We start from the raw sequence: 25,758 nt of genomic DNA on the forward strand, positions 1-25,758 counted from the left end.
GTCCTAATAATTCCGTGGTTCAGTTTCGTCCACTGTTGGCGGACATACATGTGTTGTGACTGTGTTCCCTCCGTGGTGGTTCAGTTTCGGCCACTGTTAGCGGACCTGTGTTGTGACTGTGCTCCCTCCATGGTGTGGTTCAGTTTCGGCCACTGTTAGCGGACCTGTGTTGTGACTGTGCTCCCTCCATGGTTTGGTTCAGTTTCGTCCAGGCCAAAGAGGAGCTGAAGCAGCTGAAGCTGCCTGGCTTCCTGTACAGCGAGGTGGCTGAGCTGGCGTCCACCGTGCCCTACTTCAGCGTGGATGACGACGACGGCTGCTGCGACGAGGGCATCCACCTCATCGTCTGTGTCCACGGCCTGGACGGTAAAGAGACATGAATTTAACCCTAGAACACTAATCCCGGGTGATTTTCACCCGGACAATTATGTTTTTGTGTTCCCTTCCCTGTTCCCTGTTTTTTATTTTCTACAGGCAGGTGCTCGGGTGAATTTCACCCAGTGGGTGAAAGTGGGTGAACCTTTTTTCACTGGACCATTCTCACATGTCCCAGGAATGGGTGGACCAAAGGAGGAGTTCCCAGCTCCATTATTTATTTTAGGAATATTTCTAAAATAATATCCACATATTTCACTGATTTTTTTTTTTTTGGATCTATTTTTCGTTCTTTTGTGGAATTTCATGATGAAATATTAAAGAGGAGTACCTCAGGGTGCCATGTGCTGTTGTACTTTAATATATTTTGATGATACGTTTTTTTTTATGGAATATCGGGTAAACCCGGGTTTTGTGATGGTGTGTCAAAAGTTGGGTTTAATGTTCTAGGCGGGTTAAGTTCTCAGTTGCCATGACTGATTTCCCTCATTTGAATTCCATAAAACGTCACTCCTTGAATTACACTGTTAATTTCTTTCAGGCAACAGTGCAGACCTGAGACTGGTGAAGACATATCTGGAAATGGGACTTCCTGGAGCTCGCATAGACTTCCTCATGTCGGAGAGGAACCAGGTAATGAACTTTGGCCACAAATGACTACAGAGACTCACCACACTGGCTTTGCTAAAAGAAAGAATTTACCCAGTGGAGCAATCCAATAACCTGTATGTTATTTGTCTACATTTCTTTGACAGAACGACACTTTTGCAGACTTTGAGTCAATGACGGACCGGCTATTGGATGAAATAGTCCAGTACATCCAGATATACAACCTCACAGTGTCAAAGATCAGGTAAGATGTCCTATCCATGTGTGTGTGTGTGGTACCACCATGTGTGTAACTGTGTATAGTAATAATACTTGCACAACTAAGTGTGTTATGTGTATATACTGTTACTGTATATACCTAGTGCAAGCTTCAACCCTGAAATGCCAGTATTACAGTAAATGTCGCCCTCTAGTGGACGCCCATCTGTTTGTTCAATCAGAATCACTTGCCTCATAGTTGTTTCCCCTTCTGGCTGAGAAGGGGACTCCTCTTATAATGCCTAAAGACTAACCTCACAGAAAGTATGCCTGGCTGAACCTAACTTCCAAATCACGCCCACCTGGAGGAAACGCTCGTAAAAGAGAGAGTCTAGGCTGAAAAGAGAACCCACTGTCAGTACTGCCATACAGCAAACTTAAATGTCCTGTGGGTCTCAAAGTGCAGTCCCCTCTGTGTTCCTTGAGGCGGTTCCAGATAGACCCTTTACAGCTCTGTAACTAGTCTTTCAGAGTTATGGGGTCCTTTGAAATGAAAAACAGTTTGTACGTCTGGTATGTCCTTCTGCAGTTTTGTAGGTCACTCCTTGGGGAACCTCATAGTTCGATCGGTGCTGACCAGACCCAGATTTAAGTGTTACCTGAGTAGACTGCACACCTTCCTGTCCCTCTCTGGACCTCATCTAGGCACACTGTACAACAGCTCTGCTCTGGTCAACACTGGTAAGTGTCATGAATTATTATTATTGTTGTTATATATTTTTTGCAGTGACCAAAATCTCATGCCAGTTTTGAGTGGGCCGGTTCTGGAGAACCGCTCATCTGATCGAATTCCTTGGATGCTAGAGGCAATACACCCGCAGGGTTGATTTGACAGCAATGTTTGATTTAGTTTTTGTCATATTTTAGTCATAAAGTAGTTGTAGTAGGTTTGATTTTGACATCAAAAATGTATTTTGGCTGGCCTCGTAATGCCTGATTTATACACTTGGTTGCATGCTGAGAACAACCAATCTACAAACTCACAGCGTCGCAGCGTGACGCCGTGCATTTGTAGATCTGTTATTTTTAGAGCACAACACCTGACTGCAACCAAACATAAAATGACTTGTCTCTTACTGGATCTGTTCACCACTCGTTTCTCCCTAACATTTTTGTCTAGTTTTTTTATCTGTAGGCGAAATTGTCAATATATTTTTGTCTTAGATTTAGTCAATGTAGCTTAGTTTTTATTTAGTTTGTGTCAGTGAAAAAAGGCAGTCGACGAACATTTTTCATCATAGTTTTCATCAACAAAATCAACACTGTACAGTGTACACTGAAGTTAATCGGATGAGCGGTTAGCAAGATGCACACATTTGTCATACATGCCCACTGCGAGTGGTCCAGGCCGGTTCCATAGACCAGGAGAGACATGGATGACAGCAACGTTTAATGATTTAAATCCAACCTTGATGAATAATTGTTGTTGTTTTTTGTTCCCAGGCCTGTGGTTCATGCAGAAGTGGAAGAAATCCGGGTCACTCCTACAACTGACGTGCCGGGACCACTCTGATCCTCGCCAAACTTTCCTCTATAAACTCAGCAAGAAATCTGGTCCGTCTTTTTTCTCTCAACAAGAACAACTAATGGACACACATCATGTGCTAAAGTCGGTTGAACTGTTAATATGTATGTTTTCTGTTTTTTTAAGGTCTGCAATTTTTCAAGAACGTGGTGCTGGTGGGTTCGCTGCAGGACCGCTACGTCCCCTATCACTCAGCCCGCATCGAAATGTGCAAAACTGCATTAAAAGACAAACAGTCAGGTGAGTTGAGGCTAGAGTGGAGATTCCTCAGATGACAAACTGAATTATTTGTATTACTTGTATTCAGTGGTGTAATGGTGATTACACCACTTCCCCCGCCATTTTTCCTTTTTTCGCCCACCGCCAGTAAACCTAGACCACTGGGTACTTGGTGCGTCTTGGAAAGTCTGGTGATGCGAGTTAGGTGTGTCTTCTCTTGAATCTAGGCGCGTTCTAGCGTGCATGCACGCGCACTGTTCTGTTCTGTACCTGCGCGTGCACGTCACATTATTTTTTTTAGTACCACGCCGTGGTGCTGCGTTCTACGAGCATGACGCCACTGCTGTAATATAGCTACAAAAAGAGAACATGTGGTGTTTTCCTACTATTTTAGCCTATTAACCACCCGTAAGACGCCCTGAGGCCGAGAAGTGACCTCGCCCTAAAGGTCAAGGTCGCGTGCACGCATCCGCCTGAGTGACGGCGGACGGCAGACTGCTGGGCGAGCGCTGGCACTTTGGCATGCAGGGTCAGATCAACATGGAATGAATTATGTATATGGAGTGTGTCTTGAGTGTACAGGGTTTGATGAGGTCAGATCAAGATATGGAATGTCAGAACAGGAAGGACAGGTGGGGAAGGATAAACATATGGAATGTCAAAACAGGTCAACTCCATATATGGAGATCTAAGGGTTTGAGATTTGAGGTCAGATATAGAGTTGCTTATGCGTTGCATAATGCGACACATTGTGTCATTTTCATGTAATGAAATGGTGTAGCGTGACATATCTGATATTTTGGATATCGTGATATGGCCCAAGTGTTGTCTTTACCTAGTTTAAGGCCTAAACCACACCAATGCATCTAGTCGCAACTCCTTGCAACAAAACCATTTTAAGGACATGTCACACCAATGCAACTCCTTGCAGCTGCCATTGGGGATAATGGTTGCATGCAACTACTCGCAACCGTTTGGTTGCAAGAAGTTGCATGGCAAATTTTTGGTTGTTGTTTGGGCCTTAATTAAGCCCCATTTTATATTTTCAAAAGAAAAGGGGAAAAAAGAAGAAAATTCAAATAGCTTAATCAGCTGATCTACAAGCTGTTATTTAAAAAACAATTAAAGTATATCGCCACAATATCATCACAGTATCAATATCGAGGTATTTGCTTAACAGATATCGTGATGCCAATTTAGATTTTGTCTGTATCGCCCAGTCCTATTTTCTTGCATGACACTGACGCGACTGGTACAAAAGCAACCCCCGCTTTCTTTCTTCACGTTGCACTCATTTGTGCAACGCCAGGTCCCGTATACGCTGAGATGATCGAGAACATCCTGCTGCCCGTGCTCCAGAACAAAGACTGTAACCTGGTGCGCTACGATGTGATCCACGCCCTGCCCAACACGGCCAACTCCCTGATTGGCCGGGCGGCGCACATCGCTGTCCTCGATTCCGAGATCTTCCTGGAGAAGTTCTTTCTAGTGGTGGGCCTTAGGTTCTTTCAATAAGCAGGGCGCGTGTCAAAAAAACAAACTCAAGTAAAGCCTATTTTATGTCCGGTTGTATGATGCCACCACCTCTGCGAAAATAGCAGACCTACAAGCTCACGTTGTGAACTTGTAGGTCGGATATCTTCTACGTGCAACAAGGTATCTTAACGGCTTAAGAATGTGGAGCTATTACCTCACTGCATCTAAACCTGACTGGTTATTGTATCTGTGGGTTATCACTTGTCTATACAGTATATAATTTGCTTCCTAGTGGAAGAAACAACAAAACAGTCAGTCATTTCCTTTTTATTGGTATGTTAGTGAATATGGAGTTCTTCATTTTTATTTTTATACTGCCATTTTTTTCTAAACAATTGTTTGTTGATTTCATATGTTGTGGAAATTGTCCCCCCCCCCCCCCCTCGTCATAAAGGTATATTATTGTCAGTGTTATTTATTAATGTTGAGGGATAGTTCACCGGCAAAATGTATTTTTTTCCTATCGATTACTCACCCCATGGAGAGTTGAATTCATGGATTATCTTTTTGGGTTTTTTATCGTATTCCCGAGCCAATCATTTAATGACCAGCAGTGGTCCCCTATGGAGACACAAAGGAGACTCTTTGAGGAACAACAAAGCAGTCTCTTTGTGTCTCCATTGGGGAACGGTGCTGCTGGTCATAATGTTATTGGCGCGACAAAAACAAAAACATATCCATGAATTTAAGTCTCCATGGGATGAGTAAGTGATTTTTTTCCTTTTTTTCCCCCTTTTTTTTCTTTTGGACTATCCCTTACTTTTGTTTCTCAATCAACATATCCTTTTAAAAGAAAAATACGTTTAGATGCTGAACTGGAACTGTAGCTGCTAAAAATGGGAGATGGGGTTTTCGATGAGCTGGCCCAAGTCAAGTCTGCACATGTCATTGGAGGACAAAAAAGAAATCCACAAAATAGATTGCATTGATTTGTACCACACGACTGCATTTTACAAAGATTTTTGTACGGAGAACGTCGGTCATTTGTACAATTTTACTTTTGTATCAACAAATTTTTCCATTGTTTTTTAAAAAGGCACGGACTGCTGTCAAAACAGGGGTATATAGTATAGTTGTTCAGATTTCATCGCCTTGGCTTTCGGTCTTGATACCAAAAGCCAATGCCGTTTCCCTGCCATCGCAGTGTGTTGTGCACAACCTTTACCCCAGCCTGGTGTTGGGAGAGGAAGGCTCTGCTTCCAGCATGACATTTTATTTTCATGGGGTTTTAACTAAGTTGTGGATCAAGAAGCACATGGTGGTTACATTCTCAAAGTGGGGTGCAAGCCGGGGGCCCTTGCGGGGGTTCCAAATGGACCCCAAAAGGACCCCAAAAATAATGTTTTTGTCACATTCTAAGGCAATATTTTGATGACCAGTGGAGAATCAAAGAGTCCCCTACTGTGTCTCGTACCGACCAATGACCCGGTCATCAAACTATTGGCTCAGGAATTCGACAAAAACAAGGAGGGTGTAGGTAGGGGCTTTTTTGGGGTGAACGACTCCTTTTAACAGGCCTCTAACTCCACGGTCTAGACAAATTGACCTCTACCTATGGGTCCATTTGGTTCCACTTGCAAGCTCTGAGATATGAGGGTCCTGGAAATAACGGTTTGAGAACCACTGGGTTATATTAATATGGAAGTATTTGTTTGGTGTCTGTCATTTGGGGATTATTTATGTGTTTAAACTGGAAAGTATTATTTTGAATTAAAAAAGCTATAATTTCCTGGTCAGTGATTTATACATCATGACACTACCATTAAATATGCATTATTATTACGGTGTTTGATGTTTTTTTTAAAATCCCTTTTAGTTTGCAGCCTATAGTTTCAAAATGTATTGTCATTTATTGTACTGTTGCATTGCATTAACTTTTTTGTTATCACAGCAATGCTTCTACATTTATGCAAAGCAGTGGATGTCATATATTTTTGTTTGTTGTCGCATTCCTATAAGCCAATAATTTGATGACCAGCGGAGTCTCCTACTGACCAGCCACCCAGTCATCAAATTATTGGTTTAGGATTGTGACAAAGTAAAATAAATCCACATGAATTCAAGGCTTCATGGGGTGTGTAATTGATAGAAAATAACCATTGAGGCATCTCTGGTATGCACATTGGGCATGCTTCCCAAGTCCCACCGTAGTTCACCCAAAAAATTACTTGCTATCACACACCCCATGAAGCCTAGAATTGGTGGATTTTGTTGTATTCATGAGCCCATAATTTGATAACCAGCAGGCAGCAGTGGGTTCCCTATGGAGACACAAAGACTCTACTTTGTGTCTCCATAGGGGACCACTGCTGGTCATCAAATTATTGGCTCAGGAATGCGACCAAAACGAAAAACCCATGAATCCAAGCCTTCATGGGTTGTGTAATTGATAGAAAATAACGGTCAGAGCTTGAGGAAGAGCCTTGTTGTGGATCGAAAAACGTTACTAAAAGTAGTGCATTTGGATTTGAGCAGCAATACTGGTGTGCAGATTTTTATTCTATGCATACACTGTTTAGTGTTTAACTTTTTTTTTTTTATACAGCAGCCAGCTTGGTAGGTCTGACTCTGGACGTCTGATACTCTGGGCGTGCCTCTTCTATCTGTTTATCGGCTTCTCTCTGAGATTGATAGAAAATAAGTTAACTAAGTCACTTTTTTATAGGGACAACTTGCAAGTAGGCTATGCCCAAAGTATGTGCATATCCGAGATGCTTCAACCAACAGAAGACCAGATCAACGGTGATATTTCACAAACTGCCTTGTGGAGATCCTGCACTTCTGCGGTTGTGGCTGGCCGCTATGAACATGAACGACGTGGAGTCGCCGGCAGTGAGGAACTGCTTAATTTCACGGGATCTGCGTGTGTGTGGAGACCACTTTTCTCCCGACGACTACCGTACGATCCCGTCCAGAGGACACCGGAGATCAAAGCTTCTGAAGTCGTTCGCTGTTCCGTTGACCTTTGTCGTCCCAGGAAGTGAGCCACATCACTGCGCGGCGGTAAGTTGGAGTAGTGTTTTTCAGGATACAGACTAGGATAGGTGCATTTGGGCACTTAGATGTACAATTGGCTATTTTGTTCAAAATATTTGCCTACAAAATAAAATATTTAAATTATGCAAAGTAGCCATGAGTCAAAGAGTCAATATCACCATAAGGTACATTCGGTGTCCCCATCACATTCACTCAATTATCATGAAAATGTAACAGAATAATGAAACACTGTCTCTAAGGTCTTATTCATTATGAATGGCCAAACATTTACACACATCAGTACAATTGAATGCGTTTCCTTCATTTCATACAGATCTGTTACATTGGATGTATGTGATTTTGGCATGTCACTCCCACACCACTATTATAGATTATAGATTATTCTTTTTACATAGTTTGATTTTCCACAAGTTATTTGATAAAACGAGTCGTATATCATGATATTCTATTTTGTGTCCCTGACATTGCTGTCCACCCTGTCATTTGGGGGTAAACTGCATGGCCCTTTAACATGCCACCTGTTAAACAAGAACACTGCATGTACAGGTGCTACAGATATAGGACAAAATTAATGAAAGAATAAATAACCGTGGGCGCATCCATGTGCACATCAGATTTAAAAAAAATATATATATATTTTTTTTAAATGACGTAACTTTACGTCTTGGCACAGGTAGTACCTGCTGCTTAAAACGTAACCTGATGTTCCTGGCACAGATTGGGTTACGAAGTTTTGTTTGTCTGCTTCCTGTCTTACTTCAATGGAGGCTGAAGCTGTGGCAAGTTGCCAGTTAAAGTATTTACACTTAGGCCTATATTTTCGTAATTTTCATCATTTATGTGTAGTTGGATGTTAATGTGTGCTTCCCCTATAAGCCAGTACGTGGCGCCAGTGCCAAATAAATCTCCGCTATAAGTTACAAGACGGGTCTTGATAGCTGTCCATGTTTGAGCCACATCTTCATTCTAGCCTAGGCTATGCATCGTCACGTGATGGATTCACTTTCTTAGCGTGATCAAAGTTTACACTTTTGTCAAAGATTGCAGTTTGTCTCATTTTGAGGAGAAAAAGTACTATTAAGCGTGCACGCGGCCACGTGGTGCAAAAAATAAAATAAAAAAATGGTCTCCTTTGTGTCTCCATCGATTAGGCTATTCACCCCATGCATGGAGACTTAACTGGATTCATGGATTTTATGTTGATTTTGTCGCATTCCTAACTAAGCTAATAATTTGAAGACCAGCATGGTTCCCTAATGGAGACACAAAGACTCTCCTTTGTGTCTCTTACCGGATGTGAAGCCTGTACACACAGCCTGCCATATAATTGGCTTAGGAATGTGACAAACTAAAAACACTCCATGAATTCGAGGCTTCATGGGGTGTGTAATTGATGTAAAATAAGTCATTTTTTGGGTGCACTACTCCTTAAAGGGTAAGACCACTTTTTTAGAGGTTTGGGTTGTTTTCTTACCTTATTATGGGCAAACGAGTCCAGTCCAGGAGTTATTTCGCTCCATTGTGCCGTTTTATAGAAAATAACTTTATAAAAATACCAGCCCATTGACTTCCATTGTAATTGATTGATTGATTGATTGAAAATTGTATTAACAGTTTGCAGAATTACAGTACATTTCAAGCACAAACTCAATACAAAGGCTGTTAACTGAGTGGACGACCCAATTAAGCATTACACTTGTTTACAACAGGGTCCACCATTTCATCGTTCAATTCATCAAAACATTTAGAGACGTACAAATAGACACTTCTATATAGACAAAGAACAGTACAGGAATTCATCATAATGGAGGTAAAAAGGGAAAAGAAACATGTACAGTGAGGGGAAAAGGGGGGGGGGGGATTCAGATTTTACGGGGGCCAGTTTCGAATAGCAGCCATCCGTAGGTGCCCTTTGAGAGCGGTTTTGAAGGAGTCAAGGGATTTGCATGTCTTAATGACTGTTGGTAGGGCGTTCCACATTTTGGTGGCATAGGAGCGAAAATAATTTAGTCCCTTGTTTGTGCCGAATCTGGGTTGAACATGGTTCGTTGCACTCCCTCTGGTGTTGTGGGTGTGGACTTCGTTAACATTAAGGAAGTATCTACACAGGTACATGGGTATCTTGGTGGAGTATCGAATCTTGTGGACCAGACCCATTGCAAGATGCTGTAATCCACATGAATTCCGACCCTAAGCCATGCCAGTCTGTCAAAGTGGGCAGGGGTGAGGTGGGTTCGGGGGGTGAGGCCAAGTAGGAGCCTGACCAGTTTGTTTTGGGAGGTCTGGAGCCTAGTTTTAAGGGCCTTTGAGGTGCTGTGGTACCAGGAGGTGCATGCATAGTCAAAGAAGCCTTGTACAAGGGCTCCTGTTAAGGTCTTCAAGGTGTTTTTGTCGACCAGTGAGGAGATAACGGGGAAACAGCTCTCAAAGTCACTATTTTAGCACATAAACGAACGCAACAAAAGCTGATTCTGACTATATATCACATCAGGACAACTCATGCGGTGTTATTTTCGTCTTTTAACGTATATTTATAAAGGTACTATTTTGTTTGGAGAGACACTGAAGCTGCAACGCGGTCTTACCAACTCTCGCGGGACATATCGCGATGTTTCGTTTGTAAACAAGTAGCCACTACTTTTAGAACGGAGGATGAAGTGCGCTGTTCCAGGTTGTTGCAGTTATGATGGTGTTTATAGGGACAAATCATTTCACCGTTTTCCGTTCGAAAACAAAGAGCTGTGCGCGTTATGGCTGATAGCTATAAGGAACCCGACGCTCCAGTCCTTTACAGACGCTAGGCAAGCTTACAGCACTTATGTGTGTTCTGCTCATTTCCTGAAGACAGACTTCAAGCCTCTTCAAAAGAGGCGCGTTTTGAAGAATTCAGCTGTACCGTCTGTTTTTCCAGACAGAGAGCATATCTCTGTAACAGCTTCTCAGGTAAGGCTAACACGCTAAGCAGATACTAGTTCAGTAGTTTGAATGCTAATAAATTAACCGTAGTTCCATTGTATTGCACTTAGCTGTGTCCATGGGTGTTCACTTTGTAACCTACCCTCTGTTCATATCAGGACGTTGCCAGCAGTCCACAGGGCCCCATTCTCCTACCACTGCAGATGTTTTTGCTATACAAAGCCAAAATGTTAATTTGGTTTACATAGGCCTACCCTTTTAATGTGGCCAAGGGCCATCCATAGCACTAACTATACAGTAAAAATATAGTTGTAATATCCAAACTCATGTGAATGGCTACAACTATAACAAAATGGTGTAGGCTACAATAGTTTTATTTACAGGGGAATCAAAACAACAATCATTTGTGTAGGGCTGTAGGCTAATCTGTTGTCTTGCTCTCCCTAATTACAGTATGTTTTATAGTTCCATTATTATAGTTCCACAGCCCTCTCCAATTAGGTAAGTTATACGTTTAGACAACTTAATTAATTTGTCAGACTATAGTCTACCAAATTCAGTCAGTAGACTACACTTCAAGTATTTATGAAATTGAATACTTTATTAGCAGTTTGTAGGAAAAAAGCACATCATTTACCCACAGCACCTAGTCCCATGGAGACGGATAGCTGGAATGTAGACGGCACCCAGGCGAGCAATATGGGTTAGCGCCCCAGCCTGTGTCCTCCGTGAGGAGGAAGCCCAACAACCCTCGGTGAGGCCTTTAGGAGGGCCATGCAAGCAGCAAGCGGAGCCACAGCACCATTGCCCTGCGGAACCATTGCACACCACTCCTGAATGAAGTGTCTGCCAGTCTGGTGCTGGGACTCTGGTGCAATGCAGGAGTGGATCTGGACTGGTGAGACGTAGGAGGGGCCCGGACAGGAGACAACCCACATAGCCTAGTCCTTCCATGTGCCAGAAGTGTACCTCCCAGGCAGAGTAGTTATGGAGTAGTTCCAACGGATTGAGGGTAGCTACTGGGACGTAAGTCAGACTTGATCACCCCGGCTGGGTCGCCTGAGTGAGGCGTATGATGTTGGTAGACCCGAAACCCCGTTGACCTCAGGATACATCACTGAGGATACGTCCCAGGTGCATCCATGCAATGTATTTTTTTTTTTTAGATAAACCTTATTATCTTGGCACCTTGTGACCAAAATGTTACAAAATATTTGAAAAATGGTCTTAGACTTTTTGGCACTAGGCTATATCAAGGCCTTTGTCATCTTTTAGTATATCCTTAAATGTACAAATTATAGGCTATACCCACAGTGCATTGCACGACACACATCCACAATCACCCCTATACCCAGGAAGCAGGAAACAAACAACAGTTTTCTGTTGTAGTAGTAGTAGTGATTTTGAAACGTGTGTCGGTAGGAAACAAAATGCCAACATTGTGTGTTGTGCCTGGGTGTGACTCGAGAAAGAAGCTTAACGAAGGAGTCATCTCGGTCATGTCGCATCACCGGTTCCCTAAATTGGATCGATGGGAGCTTTGTAAGCAGTGGCTGAGAGCTATTAAAAACCCCCGGTATGGCGATTAGTACAGATCCAGCTGAACTCGAACGTCTTCGGGTGTGCGGTGAACATTTTAGAGCAGATGACTTCCACCGAAATTTAATGGCAGAATTGATGGACAAAGGCAAAGCTAGGAAAGCAAAGGCACTACTGAAGGAGGACGCTGTTCCCTCTGTATTCCGATTCCCCCAAAAGAGGGAGCCTGGGACATCAACTGTTGTTGTCAAAAGAAGCAGAACAGATGTATGTTTACGTACTGTATCCCTATAGCCTCATGTAACACTGATTGTGTTATCACCTCTTATCTTAGCCTACCGTAACCTGTTACTAGACTAGTAGGCTACTACTCATTCTTGTAATGCTGGTGTACTCTTTTGAGAGGTAAGAGTTTTGTAAGTTTTGTTTTGGAACAAGTCACTGTAACGTGACCCTATTTTGAGACCCACATGCTCTAAATGATGTGTAGAAGGACATTGGCTGATAAGACAGACATTGGCGAATGGCGATTGCATTACACTTACACATGGGTGTTATTATTGTCATTTATTTGACCCTACCAAGAGTCTGATGCTTACAGTGAGTGAGAATTGAGGATGCTAAGACTTTTTGTTTAGTTTGTAGCTGAAACACCCTCCACGAGTCCATGTACGTCTACAGCAGGCACGGCTACTGGCGGCTACATAATGATATACGTCAATCACCGTTTCCCTGTCTCAGTCTGAACTAATTTACATACAGACGCTCTGTAAATGTGGCATCATGGTAGAAGTAGCTAATTGTTTTTGCATTGTAGGCAGTTTGGTTGCATTGTACTTGGTTAAATGGTTGTTATTTTCTATATAAAGCTGCACATTTGGACTACAAGCCGTATCCGCAATGTTTTGGATCGGTCCGCATTAATGAATGTGCACATTGTGCAGAAGCACCAACCCACCACGTCCTCCACCTTCTATGACATGCAAACGTCATACCTCGGTCCTGCCAGGCTAGACTGCATTGAAGATGGAAAGCCATAGGCCTATACGCCAGTCCACCTGTCCGGAGATATTACATATTAATTTTGACTTCGCCACTTTGCAAGAATACGAGACTGGAATCTTGTCTGTATGTTTTTAGTAAAGTGCATTCATGCCAAAATGCGGCTATTTACTTTTATTGTTGCTCTGTAGGCACAGTCCACAGACGCCACACTACAACTATAACAGGAAAGGCAATGCCAAAGTTCGAAAGGACTAACCTAAAGTCAACTAACACGCAGTTCCAAGCTCCAAAATCAGAGGCACCATTTTCTCTCTCTCTCTAGTTCTTGCTTTATTTGCAACCCATGCCTTTTGCTCATCACAGCAGAGTGCAGACTGAACGGAACCTTCTCCCACTATGCCTGATTTGAACATCAAAAATATGTTGAATCATGCAAACAAAGTTGTTTTGCTGTGTATATATTCACAAACACGGTAGTAGTCACTTTACAAGAATCCAATTGAAGAAAAAAAAACTTTATTTATGCTATATGAAATGTTTATAGCCTACATTGTGTTGATAGCCTGCCCTACTGTATATTTGTTCCTAAAACATCCCAAAACTGAAATGCAAATGCCAAGGGGTTGTCTTTTTGGGTCGGAGCCAATATGGTAGAAACAATGTTATACAGTAGGTGGCGCCAGAGGGTGTAACCTTAGAGTATATAAAGAACCCGCCATACCAAAAAGAAGAAAATACGTTTGTTTACAGTAAGTACACCTTAGGTTTACACTGTGACTGGAAGAAGTGTTTCGCTCTGCGCGGGACTTATTCAATTAAATTAAACCCGCGGTCGCTACTGCATCTGCAGCCTCGGTAGGCGAATGGAGGAACTTGACAGCCTCTCAGTTCAGGAGTTTGTCAGTGTTCAGTGTTCTCCAGTCGTGGCCGGGAAATCTCGCAAGGTTGGTTTGTAAAAAGGAACCCTGTTATCATCTGTTATCAGCCCGTTTGAATGGGGCCAAAATGTCCATACTGGCATCCTCACCACATAGCCTGGTCAAGGTTTCCCCCTGGTGGACGTGTCATTTTGGTGCATGATGGAACTAGGAGCTACTAATATATACTATTCTCTGTCTATCAGGACGTAACTCGAACGGCGCTGAGTCGGGTCTGGTGGCCTTCGCAACGCTCGGCACGGCGACTCGCTCGCCTAGCGCCTCGCTCGGCGGTGCCTCACGTAGCTCATGGCCACCAGACACGGCGCGCCTCCGTCAGGACATCAGTGATAATGACAATGCTACAATCGCAGATAATGACATACTGAACGGTGAGGATGCCAGTATGGACATTTTGGCCCCATTCAAACGGGCTGATAACAGATGATTTCGCCGATTATATGGGGTGTCTGCGTTCAAGTTAGTTTGTTGTGACAAAACAAAATGCCAGGCTGTGCTGCTTTTGGTTGCGTTTACAAATTGACTTCAATGAAAATTGCGTGAGTCTTCACTGCTTTCCCAAAGATAAGATCTGGAGAAAGAAATGGGAAAATGCTTGCGGAAGAGTACAACGTCCCAAAGAGCCGCGTCTTTGTTCGAGACATTTTGCTCCAGATGCGTTCGAGTCAAGACTAAAACCAGATGCCGTGCCTACTGTTTTCCCCAACAAGGGGTCAAAACGTAACCTGACTCCGCCAGATGGGGCAGCAGTGCCCGGCCCCGGACAGCGAGCGAGAACAGCGCAAAGGAGCGTCAAATACGAGAGACACTGGATGCGCTCCTGGGTGATACTACTACTTCTAAGCCCGCGGTCGCTACTGCATTCTGCAGCCTCGGTAGACGAACAATTGGTTAATACAGCGATGATGACTAGCCTCCCAGTTCAGTCAGTTCAGGAGTTTGAGTGTTCAGTCAGTGTTCTCCAGTCATGGCCGATGCAGAAACTCAGACGGACATTTACATGTCTGATGCGGCAGTGCGGTTTCCCAATATATGTTCAATATCCAGTGTATATGGCCACTTGGCCAGTGTGAATGTATCAATGTATTTGCCCGAGTATCATGTCATAGATATGCAAATGTAAAATGGATAAAACTACTCAGTCTGAGACACAGACAGACCGAGTAGAACAAAATTGTGGTATTATTGAAAAGTGGTGAAGTCTTATCAGCCAGGGTTCCTTTAAAAAAAATACAGTCACCACGCTGCCTTGAGTGATTGGTAAATGGTGCATTTATATAGCGCCTTTATCCAAGGTGCTTTACATAGATCTGCATTGCATTCACCCATTCACACACACCTTCATTCACACACACACACACACACACACACACACACACACACACACACACACACACACACACACACACACACACACACAAGACACACACACAAGACACACACACACACATGATACACGGATGACAGAGGAAACCATTGCAAGGCACCAACCTGCACATTGGGAGCAATTGAAGGTTCAGTGTCTTGCTCAAGGACAGTTCGACACTCTTGGGGAGCCCGGTTTCAAACTGGGAACCTTGCGGCTCCCATCCGGCCACTCTACCCGAGTCACTGCTGCCGATTGAAAGATTTTATTATTATGCAGAATGGGTACATTTCAAACGCAAGTACAGGTCAATACAACTGTTACTTGAGGATATAACCAGAAAAAGCACAGACTTTTTTACATAAGGGTCCTCCATTTTATTTTTTTCCCCCTTTTTCCCTTAATCTTTATTGATAAAGACAGGGACAACAAAAAGAAAAGGGATAAAACAAAAACAAGGCTGCATTTTTCATATTACAGGATACATTAATTGAAATACTCATACATTATCGCTAGGCTGAAAGAAGAGATCCCACTTTTCCCACTTTTTATAGAACTTATCTTCTTGTAGTCTAAGTATGAATGTTAGTTTTTCCATAACATACAGTTCCTCAGTAATGTCCATCCAATCGTTGGTGGGTCCTGTTGGTGCCAGCGTCGTGTGATCGCTTTCTTACTTGTTGCTAAGAGTATCTTGATTAAATATTTATCATGCATGTATTAGAAACTCTTCAGGGATATTTCCCAGCAATAAAAAGGAACAAGTCTGAGGTATCTTAAAACACAGAATGGTATCTAAGGTGGAGTGGATATCCTGCCAGTATTTCTGAATTTTAGGACAAGTCAAGACAATATGAGCGTGGGGGTCCTCCATTTTCAATTCACCAGAACATTTAATGACGTACAAATATACACTTCTATGAAGTAAATCACACCCGTGTGAAGTGAGGGGAGCTCTTATCGTACAATGACGTAAAATAGACACTATTTGCTCAGACACTGATGTAAAATTCTCCATTCATTGTCAATGGGAATTTAATGTTTGTGTAGGACAAAGTTTGTGGACAGACACAAAAAGCTGAATATAGTGCCCCTCAAAAAAGGGGGAAAAACCACGTACAGTATGGAAAGGTGCTCTTCATCATCGTACATAATCTCATTCCGGCCAATCAGAATTTGCGTCCTCACATTCGTCTTCAATGCTTGTGTTACGCAATGTTTGTTTACACAAACCTCAAAATTGTCCATTATTGTCGATGGCATTTAATGTTTGTTAGGACAAAGTTTGTGTTTACAACACACCAAAAGCTGGACATAGGAGGGGCTATCCTCTTTTTTTTTTTACAGGGGCCAGTTTCGAATTGCAGCTGCCCATTGGTGCTCTTTGAGATTGGTTTTGAAGGAATCTAGGGGTGCACATTTCTTAATGGCGGTTGGTAGGGCGTTCTACATTTTAGTGGCATAGGAGCTAAATGTATTTAAACCCTTGTTGGCTCTGAGGCGGATGTTGCGTTGCTCAACCATAAACTATTGAAAATGTGGCTGTAATGTGACGTCATGTGAAACATTGCTAAATTTGTTTGGTATATCTTTACTAGTTGGAGGAGGATGAGCCTTGGGCTGCAGTGACTGTGAAGGAGGAGGAGATGGAGGAGTTTCAGGTATGGATGGGACAATAATCGTAATTATCGTTTATCGAGATAACAAAATGTATCGTGAAATTGTCCTCCGTCATACACCAGGATGAATTAGCTTTTGTTGAGCTTCAAATTCGGTACCAACTAAACCCCCTGTTAATTATATGTACATTTGGTATGCTCTTATTTCGCTCTACACAAATCGATTTGCCAAAAATAGCAGATATACAAGCTCACACCGTGTTGTGTTGCAATACTTTGCAAGCTTGTAGATTAGCTATCTCTTGGCAAACGTTCCCCTCAGAATAGGGATGCTGCATGGTCAAGTGGTAAACAAAAGTTCCATTTTGATTATCAAGAATAATATCATTAATCGCATTTCTTTTTGCCACAATAATCACAACATGTCATTTCCATATCGTCCCATTCCTAGTCTCATGCTGCAGTGGCGATTCCGGAGGAGGAGGAGTTTCAGGCTGGGGTGGAGCTTTCCGAGGAGGAGTTTCGGGCTGCGGTGGCGCAAGGTTATAATAGTTTTGGATTTTTCATTATAGTTTAGTTTTGTTTGTTTAGATTTTTTTCTTTTTTCTTTCTAATTCAGTTAGTTTCAATTCATTTCTAGAGTGGGTTTGCTAGTTATTTATTTATTTTTGTGACAGTGCTTTGTTTTAGTTTGTATTAGTTTTAGTTTAGTTTTATACTTTGGGTTATTTGTTAGGTTCAAGATTGAAAAGGTAAGTACTATTGTGTAATAACATCTTAACACAAGATGGCATTTGAAAATGTAAATGTTTTTTTCAATTTTAGTTGTTTTCGTTAACTATAATAACCTTGCAGTGGCGGTTCCGGAGGAGGGGGAGGAGTCTCAGGCTGCAGTGACGGTGACAGTGGAAGAAGGGCAGGATTATGTGGTGGAGAAGGTTCTGGATCGACATGAGATGAATGGAACGGTGAAGTACCTCCTCAAGTGGAGAGGTTTCTCAGAGTGAGTCCCAGCCAACTTTCTCCTCGCACGATAAACATTTTAGCGAGGTGCTAGCCCCTCCAACGTCTGGCTTTCAGTTATGACGTCATGTGGCAGCAAAGTCTATGGACTTTTAAAGTTTGTCTTAATTCATGTTCCCCCAAAAATCAGCATTCCCCCTATCTATCAAAAAACCCTAAGGATGTCCAGTTAAAAAAAACGATTTAGAAAAAATAAAATATTTAGGCAGTTGAAGTCCAAAGTAAGTAGATGGTGCCATTTAACCATGTCGATGTAAGAAATATGTGAACACAGCTCCGCTTTCACAACGCGCCTTTGCTATGGACAATGTTCAAGATTGATTGACATTTTTATTCACAAACTACTAAAAACCAGTAAAAGCACTAAGACTACATCAGGGTTCTCCATTTTCATTTTTGGATGAATTATTCTGCTCGGAATTATCTAATTCTGAGCCTACTATAATCAATCCATCCATCCATACAAACACACGTCTGCTTCTGCCTCGAAAGTGTATAAAGCTTGTTTAGGCATATAAATTGATGCGTAATGCTTTGCAAATGTTTTGTTTCTAGGCTATAATAGCTGCGGCTGTGTAGTAGAAGAAATAAAGTCTAAAGCAGGGGGAGGCACGGTCGTTTTTTTTTTTTTTTCCTTTTTTATTCCATACAGCTCCGTATGACTAATGACAGAATCACTGTCAGAACATATCACTCCATTCGCGACTCTATACACTGCATAAAAACTAAACGGTATGCACACAAAACAGGGCAAGTCGTTTCACTTTCATTCTTGACCAGTTGACCCACACCCTCTTCTGCCTCTTCCACAATGATGCGTTCGTTCAACACAACCGGCCGGCCGCGGGGGTGACAGTAGCCCACTTCACACCATCCTCCCCGTTTGGATCATGATGTCACGTCAATAAAACAGTAACAGTCTGCGATACCATTCTGTATTTTATTCTGCTTTTTGTCGAGCAGCAGACTGAAAACAAAAGTCATGTCATCATCACCATCATCCTTGTGCCCCGCTGCCCGACCGTCGCGAATCAGGCTGCCACTGCAGTCTGCGTGCTGCACGGCGTAAAGTTTTTCTTTCGCTAACTCTCATTCCATTAAAAAGGAAATTAAAAACATATATATATATATATAGGCTAATAGTCTACCTCTACCTGTCCTGTCCACTATTAATCGAATATTAGTGTCACTGTTGTTTCAGCCACACACAAACACAAGAATAGAGAGGTCAGATGCGGAGAAAAAAAACCCTCCATAAGACACAGAGCATAGACTGTAAAAGACGCCGAGTCATTTCACTAGTTACACCCAGAGAACAGCACTCATCGTGGGCAAGCTGATCCCCCGTGAGTCCGCTGGCTGGAACAGCCTGGTTGCGATGGACAAGCCAGTACAAGCTCTGTTTCCGTATCGATACGAAGAAAATGGCCGGCGTATTATTTACAAAAAATGTCGAGTGTATAGCAGACATGTCATTGGTCATGGTAATCAAAAAAGTTATTTATTTATTTAATTATGAAGACGCTAAAATAGTGCAATCCCAAGGGGCTTTTAACATGGGATCTAATGGGATGACGTAGGGGAGATACTATCGATGACACACTGTTTTGGCTCGGCCCTCTCCGATTGAAAGGTATAACAATGTATAGGTTACAACAGGTCTAAATGGGCTAATTTCCTGCAGTGCTCAACCCTGGACTAATCAGGGAGTCAGTCTCCTAATTAGGGACAACAGTGGTTAAAATCGGGACTGTATAATAGAGCGCTGAAGTCTGGCATCACTGCCACTAGAGGGCACTATCTTTTGTATTGGATTCTTAGATTAGATCATATTATAATAACTGTGTTCCAAAAACAAACGACCACCCTGGCGATTTAACTCATATGGATATGAAGCATCAACTGACAGTGGAGAAAGTACTGATTTATCCTAAGAGTACATTTCCTTCAAATGTAACTCAATGTCATAAACAACACAGTCACATACCTGACAAAAATCTCTGCGGTTGTTTATTTTTGGAACACAGTTCTTATATAACGCAGTCTACGATTTGCCTATGGGATTTTCCAATACAAAAAAGAATAGCCCAGGGGTAGTGGGGGTGACATCAGGTACATCAGGGACATTGGTACTCTATTGCAGACACCTATAACACCGCCTGTGTGTGTAGGGATGAAAGCACGTGGGAACCAGAAGACAACCTGGAGTGTCCAGACCTGATAGCTGAGTACATGCGGAAGCAGAAGGAGAAAGAAGAGAAGAGGAATGCAGCCAGCGAGACGCCTGCAGACGGAGGAGAGGAGGGAGGAAGAAAGAGGAAGCCTAAGGTAAGAGGAGGAGGAATAGGACTCATCTTATCTTATTGAGTGGCAGAGGAGAGAGAGAAATACCAGCAGTACAAAAAAATAAAATGAAAATAAAATAGTGCCAGACATACAGCTAGGATATAACGGTGGTTCTGAAACATTTTCATGTAAAACCCCCAAATTGATGATGCATTTGGTCGTGGACCCCCATCTGACAATATTTCTTGCTAAGGTCCCCCATAAAGAGAACATTTAAACATTACATTTTTTGGGAAAATAGTACAAGCTCACCTTGCCTTAATTACGATGAAGAATTATTATTTGTAATTGTGACAATTAGCTCTACATGCTCACACCTCACGCTATTTTCACTGTTTGTGTGACACCATTGTACAACAAAGTATAGCCTAATACAGGATTAAGTGGTTAATTAGACTAGAGGTTCCCAACCACTGGTACTAGTACCACTGGTGGTACTTGAGCCCCCCTCTGGTGGTACACAGAGGAGTCGCCCAAAAAAGGAGGAAAAGAAAGACAAAAGTGGAATGAAATATTTATATTACTACAGGTAATTCTTCTGACCAAGCAATTGGTTGAAATAGGCTATCCAGTAGTGCTGAAATTAGACATTAGAAATTGGTTCAGTTGTGCTGATTAGTGATTAGAGTTGTCAGAGCAGCAGCATTAGGCCAAGCAAAAAAAAACATTGGTCTCCACCAGGGCAGGTCAGGTTATGGCCTCCTGGTGGCGCTATAATAGGCCAATGTGAAAAGGGTGCCATTTCTTCATACGCCTTTGATGGCAATTGGATGATTTGAGGCATTTTGTTCCAAAAATGTGTTTTGCAAAAATCAACCTGTTGGTGGCGCTATAACAGGCCAATGTGAAAAGGGTGGGATATATTCCTCAGCCTAGTAAGAAAATGTGTGAAAGATTTCACGTAAATTGCATGCTGCGTTCATGATTTGAGGCTTTTATTCAAAACGGGGCAATCTTGCAAACTGTGAAAGCCAATTATAGCCAATTAGAATGGAATATAAAATATCGGACAGATCCGGCTTGCGGACATGACCATAGAGATACTGTGTAACGATTTGTGAGATTTTTGGACAGAATCTGGAGGAGTAATATCAAAAAATGTGTTTTACAAAAGTCGGCCTCCTGGTGGCGCTATAAAAGGCAGATGCGGAAAATGCAGGTCAAAGGTTTGTCCTTGGCCTCTAGGGAGTGTGCATGCAACGTTTCACGCAGATCGGTGCAGTTTTAGGTAAAACATGTGAAAAGCTGCCTCATGGTGGCGCTATAACAGGCCGCTCTGGAAAATGTGGGGCAGAGGTTCATCGTTGGCATCCAGGGAGTGTGTGTGCAAAGTTTGGCATCGACCGGATTAACGGTGCCGGAGATTAGCTGGTAACAGACGGACGGAAGGACACACACACACACACACACACACACACACGGACGGACGGACGGAGTGCAAAACATACTCTCTCCCCATGCCTTCGGCCTGGTGGAGACAAACATAACACTGTATGCCTACAGCATTTGAAAACTTTGAATAGAATGTCCACACACTGGTTGAATACTTAGTAATACTAAGTAATGCTGATGTTTAACAATAATTCAACTCTTGAGAGTGGAAAATGGAACCAAATGGACCCATAAGGGTCCACTTGGTTTCATTTTACACTCAAGAGTTAAAGATCTACTGGTATAGGGGTTCATTTAAACCAACTCTCCATTATTTAGCTGGGGACCACCTGGAACCCCCTCAAGGACCACTGGTGGTCCCCGGACCACTGGTTGAGAACCACTGAATGAAAGGAATGATAGACAGTATGTAGAGCACAGGCTGGGGCTGAGTCTGGTATTAGCAGAGGGGGGTGAGAGAACTCCCTCAAGGACCACCTGGGTCACTGGTTCAGAACCACTGACTTTTTAAGTTTGTAATACACTGTACAGGCGCGCGCGCGCACACACACTCACCCCCCCCCCCCCCCCCGCACGCACGTCAGTATGTTGTTAGCCTTAGCAGTCAACATTAGCATGAGTGTAGCTTCAAGCTTTCACAGAACTAACTGCTATCTTTGTCAAACAAAACTGTCGGAGCTTTTGTTTTTGACCAATGCCCACTTCAAAGATCATCTGATCTTACACGTGGAGCAAATTAATTAATAATGAGCTACTGACAGTGTTGGGTAAAAGACAACTAGCTCCGCGATGAGTAGACTCAGAGAGCAGGCAGCCCTGCCTGCTTGCTGCACTGCTGGCTGCTGCTGAATGATCTGAACGGAGAGAGAGCATGCACTCTTTCAAACTTCACCGTGCGTTGCATTAATCGCGCGTCAATGAAATTGACACCGTTAAAAAGAACTTTGACAGCCTTATACAAATGTAAAAAAAAAAATCTTCAAGTAATAAAGCTGAAACATGATAGTGTTTTGAAGCAGAGAGCTACTGACTATCTGGTTTGACTCGGTCGGATTTTGACTTTCTTTTTTTTTTTTTTTTTAACAAATGCCAATAAAATAATTTGGGTCCACCAGTTATTATGGTGGTACTTGGAGAGCCACATATTTTCTGAGGTGGTACTTCAGTATAAAAAGGTTGGGAACCAATGAATTAGACTACTTTATTTAGTGTAGTTTAACTTCTGTTATTTGATTAAACTACATGAACAAGATTACATTCTTTAATGTATCCTTTACAGGTAGTGCCTTCAGAATACACCTGGGATGAAGAAGAAAATCAGAAGGTGCCAAAGGACAATTCAGACGAAGATTTCCATCCCCAGGATCTATACGATATCGACAGCGAGTCGAGTGACTCAGGTATAGGGCTGCAACTGTACTCATCAATTATTCTATCGATTTTGTTTTTGGGGTAATTTGTTGGGTTATATTAATGGTTAATTTATATATTAACAAATTGATTTAATTAGTAATTACCACTATTGTATACAGTACTTGCCACACGTGACCTTGTAGAATTGAGTGTCTGTTTTCACTAGCTTTGATTTAATGACAAAATTTGGATTGATTATTAATTGTTTTTTTTTAAAATTAGCATGCTTTTGTATCTGTTAAATTGATTAGTTTGATTAACTGTTGTACCTCTACTCAGATACTGATGAGATTGACGAAGAGGATGGAGGAAAACTGCAGCTCTGTCCCCAATGCGGAAAGTTACTCAACAAGACTCACAGGAAGACTCACAAGTGTGATGAATACGATCCCAAGCCCTATCCTTGTAATTGCTGTAGCAAGTCTTTCGATTCCGAGTCTCGTCTCAAGATTCACGGCAGGATCCACAAGGAAGGCTACATACACAGGTGCACCTTCTGCTTCAAAACCTTCATGTTAAGGGTCGACAAGATTGAACACGAGAAGCTCCATCGGCCCGCAAAGAAACCCTACCAGTGTCCTGACTGTCCGGAGGTGTTTGCCAGGCGCGGAGAGCGCCACGACCACCTGCTGAGTCACAGAGGCACCATAAATTGTGTCTGTCACATATGTGACATGGAGTTTCCTGATCGCTTTAAACTGGAGAGGCACATGGTGGTGCACACAGGGAAAAAGCAGTTTGCGTGCGAGGTGTGTCGACGTTCCTTCGGCCAGGAAAGCCACCTCAAGTCCCACATGCGTGTCCATACGGGAGAGAAACCCTACCAGTGTCGACAGTGTGAAAAGAGCTTTAATCACAACGTTAGCCTGAAGAGTCACGTCCAACGCTACCATGGACAAGACCGTCCTGACCATGGAAAAAACGGGTGTGCGAAGACGAAAAAGAATGGCTCTGAGGCTCAAAGTACATCAGACCCAGAGTACAACCCTGAGGAGGAGATGGGAAAGGAACTAAATAAGCACACAAAGCAAGGGAATAAAAAGCTCAGCGGTAGACCCAGAGGAAGGCCAAAAAAGATTGTCTCTGAGGCTGAATTGGATGCGACACTTGGACTGGAGAACAGTGCTGTTGATGTAGAGGAGGCTGAGCAAAGAATGTCAGACCCAGAGTACAACCCTGAGAACGAGATGGAAAGGGAACTGAATAAGCGTACAAAGCAAGAGAATACAAAGCGCAGTGGTAGACCCAGAGTAAGGCCAAAAAAATATTGTCTCTGAGGCTGAATTGGATGCGACACATACAAAGCAAGGGAATACAAAGCTTAGCAGTAGACCCAGAGGAAAGCCAAAGAGAAATCCAGTGCTCACCTCAGATTAGAGCTGGCAATTAACTGAAAATACTGTATATATTGAAAAAGGGAAAAAAAAGATATTTAGAACTGCCCTAAGGTACTTCATCTCGCTGATGTAGATTCATTGAATAATAATTTTTTCATATCATTCAGTCATACCGCACAGCCCTAAGTGAGATTCAATACGGTTTTGGCACTCAAACTGGACAATGAGAGACGTCTGATTGTCCTGTAAATTACTTGGAGCTGTTGATGAAGACAGAGCGTAGAAATTTGCAGATTTGTTTATCTGTTGTTGCAAAAGAGATTGGAACATGTATTTGTTCTCCCACTGCTTATGTAGTGCTACATGAATCACTACTTGCTTAGAACCAGTTCGCCCACTAGATGGCAGTGTGTCCTTGTACTAATAATATTGGGCATCCAAATGAAACATGATTAATAACAAAGGTTACTTGTTTTAACATTACACTGTGCTCCTTTCATAAAGAGTGTGAATATGCACTACAACAGCATTGGAAGTGTATCGAGAATTTAGGTTACTTTTCATTTCATGGTTTAATTACATTTTCTCAATTGCCAAAAAACACTTGTTGTACTTGTAGCTTTGTGAGCTATTAGATTTGTTATTCTCCCCCAAAGTTTGAGAAATGTTGAAAAAAGTTGAGTACTTTTACTGTGAAACTATCCAGTATATGTTAATACTAAATACTTTTGTAATTGTGTTTTTCTCAAGTACATTTTTGAATACAGGACTTTGAGTATTGTTTTTTTTTATATATTGTGTTGTGTTATTGCTACTTATTTGATTATTATTGCAAATGTTTTACCTCTGACCCCCAATTCTTATTTTACACCTCTCCCAGCGGGCCTAAGAGTAGAAAGCGCCAATACAGGGAGAGGCACGGTGATCACATTTATTAAAGAAACGGGTTTATGGGATAGACTGTAAGAAATTGAGAGTAACAGAAGGGTGCGGTAATGCAACTATTTCGATGCCAACCGCCACAAAACCCCACGAAGAAGAAGAGTAGAAAGCGCCAATTTCCGCCAAAACAAAAACACTGCCCTCAGTGTTTACAAACCTTTACCATATCGATCTTGCGGTAGGCCTACATTACTTTTTTTTAAATCTACCTAGCTATTTCATTTTTAGCACGATGGCGGAATGTGTATATCCTGGCTGCTCAACCCGAAAGACAAAGTCTTCTCAAGCTCGTAAAAGTTTTCATAGAATACCGTTTATGGAGGAGGGAATGAGGATACTTTGGCTAGGGGTTTTACACATGGATCCCAATACTACAGCAGAGCAGACTAAAGGATACTTCGTT

The 25,758-nt window shown here is 42.4% G+C and overlaps 2 protein-coding genes across 4 annotated transcripts in view; both read left to right on the top strand.

Moving 5' to 3' along the window:
- fam135a (family with sequence similarity 135 member A) overlaps nt 1-6,301 on the top strand; it is a 37,662-nt gene extending 31,361 nt beyond the window's left edge. For both annotated transcript variants that reach the window (XM_079511723.1, XM_079511724.1), the window contains 7 exons: nt 203-366; nt 917-1,008; nt 1,131-1,228; nt 1,772-1,923; nt 2,686-2,796; nt 2,894-3,007; nt 4,296-6,301. In XM_079511723.1, coding sequence (XP_079367849.1) covers nt 203-366; nt 917-1,008; nt 1,131-1,228; nt 1,772-1,923; nt 2,686-2,796; nt 2,894-3,007; nt 4,296-4,501 — 937 coding nt within the window. In that variant the 3' untranslated portion in view covers nt 4,502-6,301. The remainder of the gene's footprint in view (nt 1-202; nt 367-916; nt 1,009-1,130; nt 1,229-1,771; nt 1,924-2,685; nt 2,797-2,893; nt 3,008-4,295) is intronic.
- A 2,628-nt stretch (nt 6,302-8,929) lies between these two features.
- On the top strand, nt 8,930-25,180 carry LOC306931766 (uncharacterized protein). 2 transcript variants are annotated; one of them, XM_079513375.1, is made up of 8 exons: nt 9,073-9,094; nt 9,926-10,462; nt 16,882-16,944; nt 17,354-17,444; nt 17,758-17,905; nt 20,097-20,253; nt 22,943-23,063; nt 23,356-25,180. In XM_079513375.1, exons 2-8 carry the CDS (start codon nt 10,172-10,174, stop codon nt 24,351-24,353), a joined length of 1,869 nt encoding a protein of 622 aa, XP_079369501.1. In that variant the 5' UTR covers nt 9,073-9,094; nt 9,926-10,171; the 3' UTR covers nt 24,354-25,180. The 2 variants fall into 2 exon arrangements, with proteins under 2 accessions (XP_079369502.1, XP_079369501.1); XM_079513376.1 differs by lacking the exons at nt 9,073-9,094; nt 9,926-10,462 and adding an exon at nt 8,930-8,954.
- The last annotated feature ends 578 nt before the right edge of the window (nt 25,181-25,758 follow it).

This window comes from Electrona antarctica (assembly GCF_951216825.1).
Source record: "Electrona antarctica genome assembly, chromosome: 10".
NCBI classification, from domain to species: Eukaryota; Metazoa; Chordata; class Actinopteri; order Myctophiformes; family Myctophidae; genus Electrona; species Electrona antarctica.

Coding starts and splice junctions, on each gene's coding strand:
- LOC306931766 (XM_079513375.1), top strand. CDS start 10,172: ATGAAGTGCGCTGTTCCAGGTTGTTGCAGTTATGATGGTGTTTATAGG. Junction 16,945..17,353: donor AGGAGATGGAGGAGTTTCAG/GTATGGATGGGA, acceptor TCCCATTCCTAG/TCTCATGCTGCAGTGGCGAT. Junction 20,254..22,942: donor GAAGAAAGAGGAAGCCTAAG/GTAAGAGGAGGA, acceptor TATCCTTTACAG/GTAGTGCCTTCAGAATACAC.